Below are 22962 nucleotides of genomic sequence, written 5' to 3'. Positions count from 1 at the left end.
TATAGATATAGATATAGATATAGATATAGATATAGATATATATGATGGGTGGATAAAGAGACCAGAGTTGATATCTGCTGTCTTCCTCAGTCACTCCTCAGTCACTCTTTACCTTGTTTCTAGAGACACTCACTTTATCTTGGGTTCACCTGAATAATTGAGTAACACTGGCTGGACAGTGAACCCGAAGTATTCCCCAGTCTCTACTTTAATGGAAGTCCAAACATTACATTGGCTTTTCACATGCCTGATAGGAAGTCGAACTCAGGTTCTCAGTTGTGCTGAATAGTGTTTATCAAGAAAGTCATCTCCCTAACCCCGAGAGTTCCTTTATAAAATAAAAGTTATACAGTATGAAGAAAATGAATTTTGCTTTGTTATTTTACAGAGGGAAAACTCTTTTTGATTGGAACTTTTTAAATCCTAAAGATGCGTGGTCATATTTCTTCTTTCATTCTTATATCGAAGTTCTGGCCAGGCAGTAGTGGCACACGTCTTTAATCCCAGCACTCGGGAGACAAGAGGCAAGTGGATCTCTGTGAGTTCAAGGCCAGCCTGCTTTGCAAGAGCTAGTTCCAGGACAGGCTCCAAAGCTACAGAGAAACCCTGTCTCAATAAATAAATAAATAAGTAAATAAATCTGTGAGTATTAGGAGTTCTGCTTCACCAGATGAGGAAGAAAAAACTTAAACGTGTTCTGGCAAAACCCAAATAATATATGTTTTTATGTGACCTCAAAATTGCTACAAGAATTTTTATTCCATAATAACCTATGTAAAATACTATACATCAATATTATTAAAAAGAATGCACATAAGTAATTTGGTAATCATTCAGTGTTGTAGAAAATTGAATTATAAATCAATTTCTACTTATAAACAAGTAGTAGAAAAGTTACACAGACATTATGGTCTGAGACCTAAATACTGGAAGGAGAAACTACATATTCTAATATCCATTGTTCTCTCTCTCTCTCTCTCTCTCTCTCTCTCTCTCTCTCTCTCTCGCTCTCTCTCTCTCCCTCGCTCTCAGACACACACATGTAAATGAACAAATTCATTTTAAAACTGAATTTCCAAGTTTTTAAATGAGCATATGGACTTATCTATTTTACTAATTAATAATTTATTGATTCTAGACATCGTAAGGGAGGAGCAAGTTTGGCAGAGCTAGCATGAAACACAAATATGAACATGGAATGGGCCTTGGGATGCTCAATTGCTCACTATCTATGAAAAGAGAAAAATTCAAAAATATATATTCTGCAAGAGCTAGAGTTGTTTTTTCTTAACCTTGTTCTACTGTATCTCAAGTTGGTAAAAATAAAAAACTGCCTTGCTTTCAGAAGGAAATCATCAAACACACACACACATATATATACACATATATACAGACAGACACATATATATCTGTACACACATTCATACTTATATAAATAGTCTTCCATTTCAAGTACAAAAATATCAGACAAACCTCACATTAAAATGAAATTTACACATAACATTGGTAAGGAACAGAAACTACAGTGAGCTCCTTTTACTTCACTGCATAACGGAAACCTCCATGTTTGTTCATTAAAACCACAAAAGCCAGGAATTTTGAGAGCATCTCGATAAATCATGTGGCAGTATCCAGCCATAGAAATGTAGGATATGATTGAATTTGTCCTGGGATCTAAGCTACTGGGCTCAGAGGTAAACCTTGTCAGTCCATGTCAGCTATCACATACAGAAAGACTTTTATCGACCTATAGTTTGGTTAGCTATTATGAAGCAAGTATAGGCTGCATACATTAGGGTTCATAGTCTTGCGTGTTTAGAAAGAACCACTTAAAAGCAGTTCAGATATAAAACTTAAAAGACCTATTTAAAATCACGGAAAATTGGTATACCCAAGGCAGCTCATTTGGTTTTAAAATAATTATAATCTGTCTTCAGAGATATTTTTAAAGAAATACCATAAATTCTGTGATCATCGCACAACAGGGCGTGGTTGATTTTTAAAGAAATTTAATTTGTATTTATTACAACACAACTAAAGGGGGAAAAAGTTGACTTTTTTGACATTAAGTGGGTAAATAGACTAATAAAAAGACATAATGAGGCCAATGCTTCAGATCCCCATTGTTTACAAGAACCCAAAGCCTTAAAGCTTGGAAGATTTTAATCAAGACTTCCATTAAGCACCCTGTGAATATCCCAGGGATTGCAGGAATTTAAACAAAGGGAAAGTAGAATGCTTTTAAAATGACTTAATGTAATTCAGTATTGAGATATGTAACAGTTTTAGCCATTAAACAACAGGTGACATGTCCCAGCCAAGCATGTGTCTTCCTTCTCAACTGCAATACATCAAATAAGGCAGACAATCAGCCACCGGGTCAAATCTAAGAGAAATCATCAGTAAATTGGAATAAGAATCTAGGAACATAATTATGACAGCGCTTGTATACAATGCCTCAATTCAATAGGCAGAGCACATGGAGCAGACATGTTAAATGGCGATATGGGAGATTTTGGTGTGTATTTTTTTTTACATTTATCCAAAGAATTTAATGTTATTTTCTGTTTATTGATTTTAATACTCCACTTTCCTCTCTAAAGAGTCTTAATTATTTCTTTTGGTTTGAGGTAGCATATAATAAGATAGGAGAGGCATGCGCGTTATGTGTTTCTGAACAATATCTTAGGAAGGAACTGAGATATACAGAGAGGAGCTTGCGGCGTGAACTCGGAAATGTTAAAACAGACTCCTTCACTGCAGCTGGAGCTCACATGTTAGTTTTACTAGCATCACAAAACTCTGTTTGTGCTTAGATGTCTTCTTTGTCTGTTCTTAATATTTCCAAAAAAACTGCCTTTCAAGTCCCAACAGATAAAGTTCAATTCCATGAACTTTAATTTTAAAAAGTAGAATAAGAAGAGATCATTAAAAATAACCCTGAAATAATAGTCATACACATACAAGTAAGCCTCACTTAACTGTGCAAATTAAATTTATATATTTATATAAATTTATGCACATACATACACACATAAGCAAATGTAACATTAACACATAAAGTAAAAATGAGACCATGAGTTCATTAAGCAGAAAGGAGGTGGGTACATAAGGAAGACTTCACACAGGAGAGGGAAAAAGGAGAAATTGTATAATTATATTTTAATTTCTAAGCCACACTTTGTTTTACTCCGGGAGACCTGCCATCTGCTTCTGTGCTGTATTCAGTCTGCTGGACATTATCTCTGCTCCTTGTCTGCGAAGGAGCCAAAGCCCTGGTAGCTATAGTTTGTCTGTATTGATAGCATTTCTAGGGTATTTTGTGCAAACGAGGCTTGCAAATACTCAACGATTAGAAGAAAGCCAATGTGCTCAAAATGTTTCATTGTGGTTATTATTCTGCTGGTAGAATTAAGTGAAAGATTTCCATATTTACTCTTTTATTCATGATTTCTCCTTTTACTCTGAATAGTTTTTTTTTATAATATATCCTGATTATGATTTCTACTCCCTTTACTCCTCCTACAACCTCCCATCTCTCCTGCCATCTGGATCCATCCCTTTCAGTCTCTTATTAGAAAAAAAGAGCTTCAAAGGAATAGTACCAAAATAAAGTTTTATTACTTAGATAATTTAGTATAATATTTGTATTACTACTTAAAGAATTTCATACATTTTGATCATATTCATCCCTCAACAGCTGCCCCATCCCCAATTCCTCCCAGATCTACACTTCACCTTCAATTAGAAATTTAATCTGGATACACTTCAAATTGGATAGGTATAAATTCAGCTATTCACCATCCCTTGACTATAGAGATCTACTACAGTACATTGATACTGGCAGTTATATATGCCATCCCAACTGACGGCACCCATGCGTGATTCTCCAGTGTTGGCTATGATTCATAAAATCTCAAGAGTCTCACAAATTTGGACATTAGCGTTCAGTCACTCACGTACATAATAAATTTTCCTAACTTCAACTTTCTACATGTAAGTTTGTCTATAGAAATTATTTCTATTTTCAATGTGTTAATGAAGTCTTCATGTTATAACTAACAGAGCTACAGATTAGATAATTGATTACTTCCCCCATCCCAATCCTATAAAACCATATTATATAATACATCATAGTAACATAATTAAAAGGTAATCAAGATATCATTAGGGTCCAACAAATGGTTCCCTGTTTTCCTTTTGAGATTTTCCAAATAAGCATTTAAAGAAATTCTCTTTATATTACACTTTAGCTCCCCATATAATACATAATTTTTGTCTAGTTTTTCCAATTCCTCAAAATAAATGTGCTGGGCTGAGTTTTCATAATTTTCTCCTTGTGAATTATCTTCTATGTTTTCAGATTCATCTATTAAAATCTGGGTCTGTTTAATTTTAATAATTTAAAATATATTTCTTAGTTATTAAAATCATGTGTGTATGTATGTCTTTAACAGGACTTCGGGGACCCACAGAGTTCAGAATGAGGTATTGAACAATCATGGGCAGGAATTACAGGTGACTGAGCTGTTTAGTAAGATGCTGTGAACCAAATGTAGGTTCTCTTCAAGAGCAACATGTGCTTTTAATTTCTGACTCATCTCTCTAGCTCCTATATTCTTGTTGATGTTGTTGTTTAGTTGATTGGCAACAAGCAATAAAATTCTTCATAAAAATTTATTTTTTCATCTAAATGTGACCTGTTATACTTTTGATTAGCATTTCTACTTTTTCTACCTTATATGAAAATTTCCTTTGCATTACAGTTGTTTATACACACATCCATGTTATATATTACTTTAGGGTAGGAATATTTATTTTGCCACCTTTTTAGCTTTTAAGGAAATTCTCTGTTATTTTTTGGACAATAAGGAAGGACGCACTATAATGTCAGAGAAAGCAGATCTGAAGTTCCTTTTAAATTTGGCAGGTTCATCAAAGTCTAAGTCAGTTTAGTCCTACTGGATGTTAGTGCTTCGAAAATAAAATCTGACCCAAGGTGAGTGTTTGTAATTATGCATTTGGATACGTGGCACATGCATTCAAATTTCATGAAGGGAAATTAATTCTGAGGGCTTTGTTAATAGTAGCATAATTAGAAAAATAGAGATGAGATACAGAATGCTTTTTACACTTTCCTTTAGTAATCTATTTTCATGTTTATACTATACTTGTTAATGACTCCAAAGAAGTCCAAAATTGATTTATTTATTCAAACTACTGTCGATGTGCCAAGCATTGCGTTGAGTGTTGCTAAGAACTTTCTAAGTGCACAGATACACATTAAATTTATATTCTTTCAAAAACATTTTAGGAAACAGCTAGATCCCTGCATGTTATAATGTTAAGTCTCATTTTAGTATAATTCACTATTAAAGTAACTCAAGTTAAGCAAGCAATTTACCTTTCAACTATAAAGTGAGATAAATGTTCAAGAGATTCTTTGCTGGTGCTACACAAATGTATCTTTTTCAAACTTTCACAGTTATTAACTTTCCCCCTATAATAACATGTAAAGAAAATGTTAGGGTTTCTATTTCTTAACTACCACTGTGGGACAATTATAACTAATGGAAGTCCAGAAATGATAGTTTTCCTATTTCCCAAGAGTATATATGCACAGCCTGGTAAAGTGATCTATACTTGCCCATAGATGCCTTTACTGTGTCATCCCACAAACAAACCTAATTATAGGAGCAGAAAATCAAACTCCTTGAAAAAGAAAGCAAGACAAAATTAACTGCAAAGATATCCAGTGCTGCGTGAGTTAGAATAGTAAAAACTGGATGTAAATGTCCAACTACAAGGTCAACATTTTTTCTAGAACAAAATACAGAAAATTACGATAAGCATGATGTGGAAGACTATATGCTGATAGTTCAAAAGGCTTGTATTTTGTTATAAAGTTAAACCAGATGCTATTTTAATATTAAACATAAAAATCCACATTGGTAATCTATATGCCTTTGTGAGTGTACACATGTGTATCCATAATAGGATATACTTAACATGCTGAATATTTGTATTCTTTCTTTCATTTACTACAAGATGCTACAAGATGTTTACATGAACATATACTTTTATTGGAAAGAAAAATGCTAGGAAATAGTTATTTTACATTTTGTTTTCTTTTCCTAAACGCTTCCCAATCTCTTTTCAACTCTACCCCTACGCTCAACCTAGAGGATATTGCCAATGCTGAAAACCACACAGGCTAATTAGAAATATGGCCCCTTTCATTACGACCACCCATACTTCAAATAGTTCATCTCTGAATAATGAGATATTAACTCTGAAAGACCATAAAGAACTAAGATAGGTTTATAGTTTTAAGATTTCAGTGGGATGAAACTGAATTATTCACACCCATTAAACAAAGTTTGGATGATTCACAGCCAATTTTATTTTTATAATTGTAATGAAACAGCTGGGATTTGAGTCTATTCATGGACTCCTAAGATATTTGCACCCACCTACTAAAATTAGTTTCCTTATCCCAAATTCTGGGCTGCACATCTGACGGAGAACAAAACAGGCAATGCTGCTCAATGCCAGCAAACTAAAGACACAGGCTTTTGACTGCCACGTTGTCACCTGGGTCACAGCATTTCTCCTACTTCTATTTCCTCCCATCCCTAATAATGCCTCTAATTACCTGATTTCTTCTCGTGACATGGCTATTAATAAAGGATGAGCATTATCTTTTAAGAAGTTAAATTTAAACAATGGGATTTTTTTAACAATGAGATTTTTTTTAAGGTTTCAGATTGTGTGTGACAGTTATTCATACCTAACCAGTTTCTAGCTAGTACCGGAAAGTCATATTTAAATTTGTAATTCAGATGGATTTTCTTTCTTGAGATTAGCTTAAAATATAACGTTTGTGCCTTATAGACAATTCATCCATTACGTCATACATCAGAATGTTTAGGGTTCAACAGGAAATTGACTTGGCTTATATATTTACCATTTAAAGAAAATTTGACCAACTGTATATTGTACTATCTAGAATTTTCCAAAGTAGAAGAAGGGGAGTACATAGGGTTGAATGACTCACCGAGGGTCACATAGCTACTTAGTCACAAATTAGCTTTATAACACAGGACCTACTTTCCTCCAGTCTATGGTATTTCCCACTGTAAAACCAAGAAGAACAAAAAGAAACTATGAAATGAGAAGTAGAATCATGGTCTTTGTATTCATCTGGAAATAAAACCCGATAAAGTGAAATACACACTTGCAAAATCCAGATGCAGGGGCTCTGAGTACTATTTAAAGTAATGGCAAGATTTCTTGCAACTTTTCAGACATAGTCAACTTCCAAGTGACTTTGAGGCGAATTCTTACACAAACCAACTAGAATTACATCACACAGTGTAAAGTCTTCAGGGACACAGGTCTAAAAGGACATGGACATATCATTAGAACCATTCATACAATCCACATTTTGGAAAACTCAAATTTTCTTCATTCTAGTTATATAATTAAAACAAAATATATATGGTTTTTATTTTGTTACTAAGAAAACATGCTGTGGTGAATTTGAAATGAGCAAGAACTGGTCAAGAATGATTTGCGGATATTCTAAAAATTTGGTCAATGATGCCATTAGTTGAACTGTGGTTTGTAAGGCCGATAAACAGATAAAAGTTTACAAATGAATTAAAGGCTACTTTTGCGGTATGAAGGACTTCTTCCTGTGAAAGGCAGATGATTACTCTTTGGAAACTAAGTACCTTTAATTTCTTAGATTCCACAATAGAAGACCACTTTAATGTGCCTTGGTCAAACATATGTGATTGTTATGAAGCAAATCTTGGTGAACATATAATTAAGGGTGGTCTGAACCTCTGTTTCTTTTTAAGCATGTAACAAGTGCTAATGCAGTGTCAACATAGAAATGTTCTCTTTTTCTCCTTCCTACTTTGTTAAAACACAACAGGCATTGAATCTACGATTTTGATAATCTCATAAAAAAATGTTCTTTAATGGAGTGTGAGTGCTTGGGCAATATAGGAGGATAAAGACAGACATTTTTCAAAGCACAGAAATTCGAGTTCTGTTCTCTTATGACTCAAAACCCACACAGTTGTCCATACATAAGTCCAACCTGCACCTAAGGAAAACGAGGTTTACACCAAGGATAGAGATTCTGAGAAGTAGTCAGACTATGACCCTAGAAAACTAGATAGAAACAAAGAGTGAAATTGTTCCCTCAAAAAAGGCCAAGTTTGTCTATGGAGAGTGTTTTCACCTGAATCATTTGTGTAAATGTTGATTAGGGGGGAAAAAACCTGTTTGAAATTAAACATGTCTAATAGTAAACTAAAACCTATACTGTGGGTACGATACAAGGTAAGTATTTCAAAACATACACCTAATATTAGAATTACGGGAGTCTATGTCTATGACAAAAAGCAGATATTTGGGATTATCAGTTATTCTCTGAATTCTTTCTTTCATCATTAACTAACTCAATGTGGAGGTCAGCAGCTCATCAATAAATAGTTACTGCATATTATTACCCATGTTTATTATGACTGGAATTATTTTCTGTCTTAAAAATATCCTATTACATAAAAGTGAGTGGAATATTATCATTAGTTACTAGAAGTATTTTCTTTTTTCTTTTATTTTAGAAGTATTTTCTCATATGAAATATATTACAAGAAAATATATCAAAGAAATGATGAAACATTTGAATGATAGCTACAAGGGGATTATGAAAGTATATTTTAGTTAGTTTGTTTGTTTAGTTGTTTGGCTAGCTATTGATACAGAATCTCACCAATTTGTAGTCCAGGCTAGCATGAAACCTACTGTGTCAATCAAGCTGTCCTTGAACTAGCAGTAATTTATCTGCTTCAAAATTTTGAGTGCTGGGTTTACGGTATGAATTTTCAGACCTCGTGGCTTCAAGGTGTTCTTTCTAAATAAAACTGGAAATAGTCTAAATACTCATCGGTAAACACATTAATCAACAAAGTGGCTAACCATAATAAAACAAATAGCATGACATAACTTTATGAGCAAGGAAAAATGTACATGCCATATTGTAAACTTTTAAAAGTAAATTAGGAAATTAAAAGGTATATAGTCCTATGCTTCAATAAAATACATATGTGAGTGTATCTAAAAAACACCACTGATCTCAAAATATGAACAGAAATAATTTGTGCATTGGAATATACCAGTGGCTTTCATTTTCTGTAGTGTTTTCTTCTTTGCAATAGTCAACTGTCACATGTATAACTTCTGAATGCTGCTTTTCAGTCTTATTCATACACACATAGATGATAGGTGCCCACAAGAAGCAAACTCTTGTAGGGAATCCCACAAGCAAGCACTTATGAGCAATCATAGCACAGCCACGGAGGCTACACAGGGACCCTGCAATTTGACAGCCAGGGCTAGCATGTCATCTTTGCCTTGACATGTAGTATGAGTCCTGGCAAACTATTTAATCTCACTGCCTCCATTTCCTCATCTAAATAAAAGGAGTAGTAATAGCTGAACTTCAAAGATTATGGATTAAGGTGATGGCATTAATACCCCAATGAATTAATAGAAAGGCAATATAAATTGAAATGTTAAAGTTTTGATTGCTTAGCCATTAATTTTAAATAGCCATCTCTGTTTTAAAAGTTTCTTCATTTTTAATGCCTTTCTGGGTATGGTTTTTTTTTTCTGAAGGAGCCTTCCAGGTTTTGTCTTCTTCAGTGAGAATTCCAATTAGACAGCTACAGAGCTGTTCTTGTGATATATTGGATTATAAGTTAAGCTCATAAAGTTAATTCTCTGAGAAGAGATTATTTTATGGGTCATTTATCTACCAAGACCTTTTTTTAAAGCATGGTCAAGAATAAGTCTTGAACATAAAAACTTAAATGAAATGTAACATTACGGATGAATGTAATTCAGTACACCACAGTGTTATGAATCTTGATTTTCTCCATATAAATTACAGATTTCCCCAAAAAGCTGTAGAAAAACCCATATTCATTTGCATATACACACTTGAGAAATATCAGAAATAATTGATTTTTTTAAATGTAGAAGAATTAAGTATATTTTATTTCAAAACATGTGTTATGTTAGCATTTTCTGGCTAACTTTAATGTTACAAATAAGCACATTTCCATATTTATCCCTTTCCTTATTAATATGCCTAGGTCAAATTTACAAAATTGAGAAACTATTGCGTTAAAAAGGCAAACTACCATGTAAAATTATTTGAGAGGCATTTACTACTCTATCTTGAACAAGAATGCCAATACTCAATTTAGCTTAACTGTCCTAGAATTAGAAAAACAAAATTAAGATTCCCTTTCCTCACTTCTAAGCACCAGAGACAAAATATACTGTAAGTGAATGCTTTCCCAAAATAAAGTTTATCTATTTGGAAATTAATACTAATGATCAATATCTATAAATGGCATTACTTCTCCAAAATGAAGGAAGAACATGATTAAAATTCTCTGAAACACCCCTCATCTTTATACCACATCCAGGTGTAGGAACCCCAGCTTTCCAAGCTTCCTTGAGTAACTGACAGACTAATCACATAACCATCACCCTTGCCTACTAATCTTTAAACATTCTTAAGCAAAGCATGTGGACAGAAAAAAAGTCAAAGAGAAAATAATAATGAAGATACTGTTTACTTTTCTGATGCAAAAGTAATGAAATCTAAAATAATCACATATTTTCAGAGTATGGTTATTTTAAAGTAAAATATTAGTTTACATTTAGATTAGTCATGGCCAAAAGAGAGAGAGAGAGAGAGAGAGAGAGAGAGAGAGAGAGAGAGAGAGAGCTAGATTCATATCAGGATGTCTGATGGCTGACACACTTCCGAATCACTGTGCAGCTCTCTGTATGCCTCAAATGTGGGCCACCTGTATACTATACCCCTCCCTCGTCTAAATAAGCTCAACAGTGGTTTCCTTTGGGATTCCTGGTGTCTGCTGCCTCAGTCAGTGGGGGAGGGGTGGGAGAAAGGAGACCAGCAGAAGGTATTCCTACAGGAAATAACAAACAGATACTGTAGTAAGGGACACCACCACTGCACACTGCCTGCAAACCCGCACAGTACACTGGAGACATATCAGCTTCCCTTGGCTTGGAAGCCGCGCCAGACTTCACAGAGAGTCTAGTTTACAACAAAGCGTGTTTTAGGTGTGTGAGAATGCTTTTACAAAGAGCCAATGGAGTTAAATCACAAAATAAAATTAGGCTACCAGAAACCTCATTAGTAAAACTAACAAAATCAAACTTGCACATATATGTGCCATTTCATTATTTTTTATCCATCAAAAATTATATTACATTGTAAAAGATTAAAAACTAGTAAAGGGGGGGGGGACTACCTGACTCTTACTTAGTAAAAATAATTAAAATGGCCATACTCACTATTATGAACTACTAAGTTCAATTTGTGGGCTTTATGTTTAAAAATGCCAAAATATATGGGTTTAGATCATAAATATTCTTAATGGATGTCTCCCGGAAAATACATCAAACACAAGGCACAGGCAGAGAACTATATAAGAATTACACAAAATCTAAATAGAAAAAAAAAATAAATTTACTATGTTTTCTTTCTCCTTTAGGCAAGAATTATTTCTATGTGCTTCTAATGGCATCTCATTCCATGTGTGCTGGGATATGTACATGTAAAAAAAAATACTCAAAGGTGATGAGGAAAACGATTATTTACATCAACATTACACCAATTTTTACTGTAGGATGATTTAGATTTTGGTTTTGCTTTCATTAAATAGGAAGCAAAACAATGTATCTTTTCCCTTCAGATCATCTTTAATTTTAAAAAGCCCCCGAGATCTCATATCAAATGTTGTAAAGGTGTTCATCAAGGGTCTCCTTTGCCTGGCTGCCAGCAGACTGTCCCCAAAAGAACATTTTTGCATCTGAATGGACTGTCCGGTATCAGCAGCCTTTAGACTTTAAATGTAACACTGCTAAAGAAAGGCGGAAACAAGGCCGCTTTGTACTGCCTAGGTATCACCTTTACAAGACCAGCGAATAATCACACTCCCTCGGCTTATCAGGCACTCTGAATCTGCGGATCTCAAACGCACTGACAAACACTAATTAACTGAGCCACACAGCAGTGCTGAGAGGAAGAAGGCAGTACGTAGATCCTGGGTCAGAGATAGATGTTTGGGTTTCCTGCAGGCTGGCCTTTGACAAGCAGGGGCCAACCCCGGAACTCAACGCCTCCCAGAGGCCCACATCTGAAAGTCTCCAGGAACGCCAACGCAGTGCAGACTATAGATCTTAAAACCAGCAAACTTCAGTAAGGATGTTGAAGGAATAAACCTAAATCAGCTTCACTGTGGCTCGGTTTTCCCTGGGTGTGCTGAAGAAAGTTCCTAATAACTTCAGTGCTCAACTCTAGGATAGAATTTCCGCCTACACAGGGAAGTAGGGCACTATCTCAACAAACGAATTGTCCTACTTCTCCCTCTAGATTCAGCCATTAAACTTACCTATGCTTGGGCATTTGTTTAAAAAAACAAAAACCAAAAAACAAAAAACCTCCATTTGATAGTGACAAAATCTTTGCGATATTTAAGTAACAATTTTTTTCTTCCTATTCACATGGTAAAATATCTGTGACATAAAAATAACTTTAAAAATTCTACTACAAGAATAAAATCCAGAAGGATAAAAGATGAATATAATTTCATTTGTTATATGTATTTCCCTAAAACTAAATACACATATACACACAGTTTTAGAAATAGATCATAAAAGAAACGGTTATGAAAAAAAGGTGCAAAATTGTACATAAGTCAATCAGATCATAATCTACCATTTAAATATGGAGGAATAAAGTTATGGGAAAACATGTAACTAATTGATTATCCTACTTTGGCAAGAGTAATGTTGAAGATACTAAGTTCTTCTCATGGTCAGATTTAAATATAAGTAAAATTACCGGGTGGGTTTTTCTTTGTTAAACTTTGGTGACCATTTCAGGAATAAAGTCTTTGTTTTGCTTTTGTTTTTAAGAATAAAGCTTTTAAAAGGCAAAGATTGCACGTAACCGTGGACCATTTTAACAAGAAATACAACAAAAGTTTTATTTAGCAAAACAAGCCTTAGTATTCAAATTCAGAAACTATTCAAAAGTATACTAATATTGATTGACTGATATGCAAGAAAAACTCTGCCTTTTAAAAAAAAAGCAATTTACAGAGGAAAACTCTGGCCAACTTGTTGTCCTTTGTTACCATCTAAGCTGAGTGAGCCACAAAGGCGGCCTGAACAACTTAACATTCTTTACACATCTATCCTATTCTTCATAAAGTGAAAATGAGAGGACATCCACTAAAGGAGAACATACACCAAAGGCCTGAAAGTCCCAAACAAAGGCCACTTATGCTCTAGACCGAGACACAACACAAACAAGCCAATAAAGAAATAAGAAAAAAGGGCTGACGCTAATGAAAGGAATATTGTGAAATGTACAGTCTTCACGAGACACTTCCTTCGACCCTTGCAGGAATGGAGCAAGCCACTACCACTAGACCCAGTAAAAATACATTCATTTAAGAAAAATTTACAAACATGTTATCACAGAAATAATCTTGAAAGCAGCATTCTAAACCACTGACTTTCTGAAAGAAAGCTACATGCATTTGGCCTAGTCATTGAAAATGTCCCATTTCTTAGCTGCAGTCCTGAACTACTTTATGTCAACACATTCTAGGACAACCTTTTCACACGTGACTCTTTCTATCGGTGCATACATCATGTTTGCACAGTTCAAAGTTCTTCTCTCAGCAACAACAATCTATGTACAAGCATCGACTAGCATATTGGACTGCATGCTGTGTGGAATAAGCTAATGAAAAACTGGCTTCCATGCCAACAGTAGGTCTCTACATGTAAATAAACATGGCTGCCAGCAGGTCCCACTGCACTTCAGAAACTCAAAAGTCAATACTCCATCCTATGCCAACGTAGAACATGGCATTGTATTCCAAGCATCTCCATGTCCTTATTGTGCATTTATAAACATACTAGTTTGAAGTTTTACAACTACTCAAGTGGATTGCATTATTTTGCCTTTATTAAACATGGTAATGACATTCTGCTGGGTACTTTCTTCCAGAATGAACAGATAGTAAATGTGCTATAATAACTTAGCATCCCATATTCCACCACCAAAACTGGGAAACTCCTCAATTTCTCAGTCAAATGCTGCTTTGTTTATTAAAGTGAAGGGGTTTCTTTGAAATCTCACTAAGATATATATCAAAACTGGAAATTCAGTTAAGAAATCAAACCAAATATTGCATAATAAACCAGATTAGCCACTGTTTTGTACTGCACCTTCCTAATGCTGGGACCCATCAATACAGTTCCTCATGTTGTGGTGACCCCCCAGCCACAAAATTATTTTCACCGCTACTTTTGTAACTGTAATTATGCCACTATTATGAACTGGAATGCAAATATTTGGGGGAGTTAGAGCTTTTCGAAACAATTTTTTATTTACTCTTTGTCAGTAGACTAAGGGAGTCCTAAAAGAATCATTGAAACACAAAGGTATGCATTTTAAAGGGTCAAATTTTATTTAAGTCACAGAATAATGTATTTGTCTTTTAAGAAGTGTGTGCGTGCCTGCATTGTGAAATGAAGTAGAAGGCAGCCTTGAACGATCATCAATCACAAGGTTAGGGTCTCAGCCATTCACCGAGGACTTAGCTGTGCAGAAGATCTTCTACGTCAGCTGCTGATGCAGAGGAAGTGAAAGGGCAGTTGAAATGGTGCAATTGAAACTTAAAGTCAGGGAATTAAGGAAGTGGAGGGACTGAAGAGAACGAATTGTTCTCAGTTTTACCATCCTCAGGCTGATCGCAGTACCGATAGGCTTTTCATCTGACTCCTTAGCCAACTACTTATCATTCCAAGTTCTTTGAGCAGACAATGAAGGCAGAAAACTGACAGACCGGAAATAGTTTTTTTTTTTTTTTTTAAAGACACTGGAATAACTTGGAGACCTGCAGAAATGTCAGCTACGAGGAACAGGAAGAAAAAGGGCTCTATTGGAAAGTACCCAACTGTACCCCATTCTAAAGGTGTCACGGGAGGATAATAACATATATAACATATAAGATACCCATTCTCCCTCTCAAGCAAAAGCCACAAAAGGCCCATGAGACCAGAAAGGCTTGGAGCACTGAGAAAGACTATGTACAATCAGACAGGTGCATCTATCTGCAGTTAGGCAAAGGGAGCTCCCGGAGGGCACAGAACTGTTTGTTTTCTTTCTAAAGTTACTTAGAGAACATTTGCTCCAGCCAAACAGCAGGAAAAGCTCTTTGTTTCTCAGGGCAACAGGGGTACCCCCTCTTCTATGTCCAATACTCCTTATAGCTCTAGGACTTAACTACAGGTAGGAAAACAAACTGCTTTTTTTTTTTTTTTAAACTGCACCACTTCCAAGGGGCCTTGCTTAACTCCACTCTACAGCACCAGAGACACACAGAATGGCTTCAGGGAATCTGAAGCAAAATGACAAAGGGGCAGCTAAGATCACGGCAAAGCACTTCTCTCCAGTGTTCATGACCACAGACCCATGGTCTCTGACCTACAGGTCAAAGCCTTAGGCTGAGTGAGCACGGGTTCCTAACCAGGTGTTTCTGTAAAGGGAGCTAATTTCTGATCGTACCTTCTGTGCCAGGAACATAGCTTCAAAACCATCCTGAAATCTCTAAATTTTCTCAGCACGAAGGTGAAATGCTGAAGGGTACTTAACTGCTCTAGTCAAAACACACATATGGCACACCGGGAGCTCGTGACGTTTCAAAAGCTAAAATATTTCTTGAGAACATTGAGTCTACAACGCGTGCATGAAAATGAAGGTTTTCCTTACTTGGAGATTCTTTTTCCCTTTGCACCCGTGTTTTCCTCCCTAAAAAGCCTTGCGATTATGGAAGACAAAAAACTCTGCTTTGGGCAGCATTTGTACTATTCCTGTTGAGATTGTTCTCATCCTTTTCATTCTTCCTGGCAACTTAACAACAGGCGTCGTTATGTCGTTGTTGTTTGTTTGTTTGGTGGGTGTGTGTTTTAAGAAATGCTACTTTCTGGATTAACATCTCGCCCAGGAGTTTACATTCTTAGTGTTTTAATCTCTGCTCACCTCCCTTACTGGGTTCTGTACCACAGCAACTTAAACAGAGATCAGCTATTTGAATCCAGCTGAGGATCCTAATGGGATTAGGACGCTCCCTCCTCCAAAGGTGGCTTTGTTGCTTTGCATAATCACCAAGAATGATTAACCAACATTCAAACCAGGGCTGAGAGCAAAGACAAATAGGCAGCTGCCTACCTGTAGGCTGCTTTCTGCTCCTTTGGTCTTCATGCATCTAAAATCTCAGTACAGATCACTTCATTTCACTACACAACACATTAAACTAAATATAGAGAACGTTTGTTTCCTTCAAAAGATAGAAATGATTTTAAAAAGTAAACCTTCCTACCCGTAACAGCGACTGGGATTCGTCCTTGGTCTTGCTCTCGCCAGAAGCAGGATACTGCTGGGTGAGGGAGGCCGACTTCTCGCCACCAGCAGGTGCCCCTTGCAGGAAGCCCTTGGTATCAACGGCCAAGCCATACATAGGTCGTGCCAGGTGGGCAGCTTCGACGTTGGGGCTGTCTCTCAGAGTCTTTGTCTGCTCTTGGGAGCTGGACACGGGCGTCAAGAGCCCTAGGCTTGCTTGAGTGTAGGATGGACTGCCCCGCAGGATGTCAGCCCCCCTCCAAGACATGCCACGTAGATCATCGTTGGAACTCTCAGTCCAGACTTTATCTTTCAGCCCTTCCTTGTCATCGAGTTTCTCCCTCTTGACTATGCTCTCGGGAACCGTCTCTCCCATTTTAGAGTCTGGGTTTAGCAGACTGTAGACCTTGAGGTCAATTTTGGGCTCTTCTTTGATGGTGGGTATGGCATGGCCATCCTCTTCGCCATTAGCGGTAGTGATTTCCTGTTCCTGGCAGTGAACCGTGTTGAAGTGCTCCAAGAGTGACTGAGTGTCAGCAGCTGTGAAGCTGCACTGGCGACATTTGTAGCAGCTGTGTGCTCTCCTGGAAGGAAGAAAAGAGTCAATGGGAAGCCAGGATTCGGAAGGGAATATGCTCTGTGCGTGAGGACTAAAATAGTCCGCATGCACCTGACTTCTCTCGTGCAATGCAGCAGGCTGAAAGAAACACAACACTCTCCACTCCCAGAAAGAAACTGGAATTTAATTAGCAGGCATTTTCACCCCAATGTAAGAATCTGAAGTTTTCTTTAGCACTAACAGTCATGAAAACACACAAACACACATGGGGGGGGGGGGATCAGCTGATTGTTTACTTTCACTATCATCCGCTCTGTTCACTTTATCTGGGTGGATAACAGTCAACTCTGTATTAGTAAGATATCCGTTCTGAAAACTGATTTCACCAATGCCCTTTCCACTTTTGTTTATCTGAGCTATTAATACATTAACATTTTTAATGCTGAGTTCCTTTTTACACCTTTTCCCCATATTAAAACATCCTGATTGCAACATTCCTTTCTAGCATATGCTATAATCAATTTAGCAGTGAAATAAGGCTACCTGACCTATATAGTCTAGAAAATAAGATGTACAAAACAAAAATCTGATACATAAATTGCATAATCTATAAATAGATATAGAAACTGAGGACACTAAATGTCTGCTAGGTGTCAAACAGCCTGGCAGTGGGCAGTGGCTGCACAGATAAAGTTGTTAAAGGAGTCTGTATATGTGGTCCTGTGTGTACTTTCTTTATAAAAGTCATAAACAAATAAACTGTATTGCCATATGTTATAACATCTCCATTGTTAAGGAAAGATAGCTGCTATATTATTATGATAAATGTTTAATTAAATAGAACATAGGTATTTAATTGTAAAAAAGCATACTAAAAAATACACAATTTTTGCAATGAGGCCTTCTTTCTTTGGTTAAAAAGTCTTAGCTCTCTAAATATCATATGAAGCATTTTCTACTTACCCCACGTAACCAAAAAGGTAGCACAGTAAGTTCTATGAACTATCACTTGAAGTTACTCCAATTATAGATAAGCATCAATATATCATTTTGCCAACTTCTATTTACATAGTGGTAAAATAGGAACTCAAAGTCCTTGATTACTTTGCATTTATAGGCACACTTCACTACACACAAATATTTAGGTACAGAGAATGATGTATGGTAATAATGGCATGAAAGAGAGTTTCAGGCATATGAGGGTAGCTTAGGAAAGTCAAGGAACTTTCTGAAGGAAGTCTACAAATCCAAAGGACAAGAAGGAGCTGTCCTATTGGGAAGAAAGAAGGAGGTGTCCTGATTAAGCTTACCACTGTAGTAATGAAATACCATGACCAAACCAATTTAGGGAGGCAAGGCTTATTTGACTTACATTTCATCATTGCTTCATCATCTAAGGAAGTCAGGATAGGAACTCAAGCAGGGCAGGGAACAGGAGTCAGGAGCTGATGTAGAGGCCAAGGAGTGCTGCTTACTGGCTTGATCCTCATGGCTTACTCAGCCTGATTTCTTATAGAATGCAGGACCATAGGTAAGGGGTGCCACCATTCACAATGACTGGACACTCCCAGATCAATCAGTAGTTAAGAAAGTCCTACAGGTTTGTCTATAGCCTAATCTACAGAGGCATTTTCTTGGCCAAGGTTCCTTCCTCTCAGTTGACTAAAGCTTATGTCAAGCTGACATAAAATTATCAAGCACAGGAGAAAAAGAGCACATTTTAGCAAATCTGAGATGTGGAAGACGCCACTGTAGACAGAGAAATAACAAAGAAGGAAGTAATTAATGTGTTGGTGATTGTCATAGGAAGGGTGGATACTTCTGAAGCCTACGGAGACCAGTAGGCAGGGATGAACATGACAAACATATAGTTGAATTATCGGGAAGGGACTATAACAGTTTCTGCATTAAGTGTGCCTTGCTATGAGTTATGTCTGAGGAAGAAATGTCAAAACAACAAGGTCCAGGGTTCATTAATGGACAATAATGTGGAGAAATGATGCCTTAGCCAGTCAGTCCACAAGAAGCTGATGCCACAAACCATCTAACTCCCGGGTCAAAGCCCAGCTTTTCAATATGCTGAAGCCTAAATGTTCCATGATATTTTTAAATCAATGAAATTACTGATAAAATAAAAAGTGAAACAACAGAGGGGAGGCTGCAAAAGATCTTGCAATAGAAAAGAGAACGAGAACAATACCCATTTACAAAACAGGTCCTGTGAGGCAATTCTAAAGCTGCCTCATCTTCCTGAAAAACTGTCTAGACACGACTTAAGAACCTAAATGTTTGATGAGTGCCAAAGTAGGGACCAGTATTTAACATGAAAACCATGTTACCAGATATGTCGTGATTCTAAGTGACTTAACAAACTCTCAAGGTACCCCTCATCTTTTTTAACTTTAAGAAAACACAGGTAAAGCCTTTACTCTCCTCAGGAATCTTAAGACACACACTGACTATCATCTGTGACAAGAGAGTAATGATGAACAGTAAAGCAGTAAGTTTGGCTTCAAAGTTCTCACGAGACCCGACTGATTCTTCCCTCCTTGAATCAAGTCTAAATAAATGATAGAGGGCTAATTAAAAAGGTGATACTTCTTCCAAAAGTTGGGAGTGATGTGAACATTTCAATACACATTTCTAACACAGAGTGGTACCTTTCAGACTCTGACATGCACAGTCATCATCTAGAGACATAGATGAAGCCCAGTCTCTGACTTAGCCTGCCAGGAACTCAGCAGCTTACAGAGCATTCTCACAGGAACTTCTCATGATGGGTATCATCCATCTCTCACCACTCCCTGCTGAGATTCAACTTAACAGTGGCACACATTGAAACAGCAAACAAGAAAGGTTGAAAAATATGTAGCTGGGGACGTTCATGATGCTCATGTAACTTGGAGTCAAGAAACGACAGAGAGATACTAAGAAGTACATACATGGTACAAATTGAGAGGTACTATTTATTGTTCATTGTTTAATTAGATCGCCCACCTCTACTAAGGCAATCTAAAAGACACTATAAATGTGGTATATATTTTGGATTTAAGTTCTGTATGTTTCAATCAAGTGAAGAACAAACATTCTTCTCACACTACCAAAGGAAACAGGATTATATTTCCATAGTCTCCTTCCATTATAGAAGGCTGACAAAAAGGAAAATTAGTGCTTCTCTTATGCAACACTTGGAACTTTCTAATGTAAAGACTCAATATGACTTTTGTACTCACAATGAAGAGATGAATAAAGAGAGAAATTTAATGAACATCTAACTCATCATTTCTCTCCAGGAAAAGGAAAACAATTTGTCCATAGAAAAGCAACTTGTACTTGAATTTCAGTGACTTAGAATTTCTGTGAGAAGGAAAGGTTTAAGGGCTTATCCTATTTCATAGAATTGTCACATGCTGTAAAAAATATTTATATTGTATCCTTCTGAGATTGCACCTTGCAGTTAGCTTTGAACCTAAAAGTAGAGTTCATTTATTAATTTCTATGATTTTCATAATTCATAAAAGGATCAGGAATATTTCCAGAAAAAGAAACAGCTAAAGGATGCTACTTACTTGATAAAACTCTCATGCTGTGGTGATCTGAATGAAAATGGCCTTAATGAACACTTAGTCTCCAGTTGTTTGGGAAGGATTAGGAGGTATGGCCGTGTTAAAGTGGCAGACTTTGAGGTTTCAAAAGACATCTTGTGTATCTCACCCTCTCTGCCTCATGTATCTGGATTACTGGATCATAGATACTATATCAGCATCAAACCCTCCTGCCTGCCGAGACATGGTCCCTGTTATGATGGTCTTGGGTTCCATACCTCTGAAACTATAAGATGCCAACTTACAGTTTTGGTTTTACTGGAGAGAAACAGCCTGCAAAATAATTATCCACTTCTTACTTTGAGATTGTCTGATCAATATTTAATTTGTAGTTACTATCTATGGTGGAGTGGGCATCTTCAAACAGGTTAAACCTCTTCCTTTTAGTATTAGGAGAAAACACCATGTCATGCCTAAATAATTCCAATTTATGATTCAATTTTAAAAGGATGATATGTCCTAATAATTAGTCAAAATAGAAATATGTCTTCCAATAAAATAAAAACAAACATTGAATAGGAAATAACATAAAACCGAATATAAGCCAGGCGATGGTGTCTCACACCTTTAATCCCAGCACCTGGAAGCAGAAGCAGGCGGATCTCTGTGAGTGCCAGGCCAGCCTGGTCTACAGAGGAAGTTCCTGGATAGGCTCCGAAGCAACAGAGAAACCCTGTCTTGAAAAACAGAAAAAGAAAACAAAGAGCAAACAAAAACTCACAATATAAACTGAAAAATCCAGTCTAAACCTCCCCTTATTCTAAGACAAGGTAGCTATTTTATTTTTTATTTTTTGGTTTTTATTTATGTGTTTTGCAGACTTAGAGATTGAACCCACAGATGTGAGCATCATATGTTATGCACTCTCCCATTGAGCAACATGCCCTAATCTAGGTAAGTATGTTGCATACTTTCAGGTTCTTTCTGGAAATTTTCATAATTAATATCTACAAATAAAGGTAAAAATACTGCATAGCATATTATTTTATCTGTGGTCTCTAATGTCCTTAGTATTCTTACGTTTCTCAGGGGCAGCTTTCAAGTTGAAATGTTATGTCTATCTTTGAGTGTCCAGGCACTGAGTTACTAGACACTGTGTAAAAAGTTTTTTTTTGTTGTTTTTTTTTTGTTTTGTTTTTTGTTTTTTTGGATTTTTGAGACAGGGTTTCTCCGTAACTTTTTGGTTCCTGTCCTGGAACTAGCTCTTGTAGACCAGGCTGGCCTCAAACTCACAGAGATTCACCTGCCTCTGCCTCCCGAGTGCTGGGATTAAAGGCATGCGCCACCACCGCCCGGCGGCACTGTGTAAAAAGTATAAACTCTCCACAGATCTCATTAGAGCCACCATGGCTTCGCTGTGCCAGAAACTGTACTCATGCACAGTAGACTTGTTATTTTTCAGATTTCCTTAACATAAATATCTGTTTTTCAATATGAATAGAGCACATCATCCATATAAAATATGGTCAGAGCAATGTTAATTATTTCAGACTAAACCATACAAACAACACATTTAAATATATTCATAAATATCACAATGGACAGGTAACTGTGACAGAGAGATTTCCAAGGTCTTATCTGAACATTTCTTGCTTTTATCCCTAGAAGACTGTCTGGGTAAGCAGTAGGTTGATTTATTTGGCAATATTCCCCCTGCTTCAGGTTTCCAACTTCGCCAAAGAGAGCATGCCAAACGACTTCTCCTTTCTAAGGACTTCATTGTTGGTAGCTGCTCTAAATGATCTTGGCTTTTTACTTCTGCAATAATATAACTGTGGAGAAGTTTATCTGCATATAATACATTTTGTTTAGTGTGTGTTATGCTTCTTTGAATCTATACATTTATATCTTTCATCAGTGAGCACTAAAAAAATGTTTTCAATGTTCCCCTCAATATCGACTGTATAACATCCGTCCTATTTTCTTTATTGCTTCTTCTAAGATTCTGATTAGTTGTGCATCTGTAAAGATCCCATGGTATTTTCATATTTTACTATCTGGTTTCAGATTTTCTACTTCCTTGCTGTATCTTCAAAACTTTCTCTATGGGTCTAGAGAGATGTCTCAGCACTTAGGCAGACTGATTGCTCTTTCAGAGGACCCAGGTCTGATACCTAGCATCCACATGAGGTCTCACAGCTGTCTGCAACTCCAGACCCAGAGAATCCAACACCTTCATCAAGAAAACACGTTGCATGCACAAACATGCAGACAAAACACCCATACCAGTTAAATTATTAAATTAATTAAATTTTTAA

The 22962-nt window shown here is 36.4% G+C and overlaps 1 protein-coding gene across 4 annotated transcripts in view; it reads right to left on the bottom strand.

Moving 5' to 3' along the window:
• The window catches only part of Trps1 (transcriptional repressor GATA binding 1), a 237887-nt gene that overhangs the window by 150090 nt on the left and 64835 nt on the right, over nucleotides 1-22962 (bottom strand). For all 4 annotated transcript variants that reach the window (XM_026785897.1, XM_026785896.1, XM_026785898.1 and 1 more), the window contains one exon: nucleotides 16521-17124. In XM_026785897.1, the coding sequence (XP_026641698.1) occupies nucleotides 16521-17124 (604 nt within the window). The remainder of the gene's footprint in view (nucleotides 1-16520; nucleotides 17125-22962) is intronic.

The sequence above is a fragment of the Microtus ochrogaster genome, linkage group LG3 (genome assembly GCF_000317375.1).
Source record: "Microtus ochrogaster isolate Prairie Vole_2 linkage group LG3, MicOch1.0, whole genome shotgun sequence".
In the NCBI taxonomy this organism is placed as follows: Eukaryota; Metazoa; Chordata; class Mammalia; order Rodentia; family Cricetidae; genus Microtus; species Microtus ochrogaster.
This window is presented reverse-complemented; position numbering and strand designations above follow the sequence as displayed.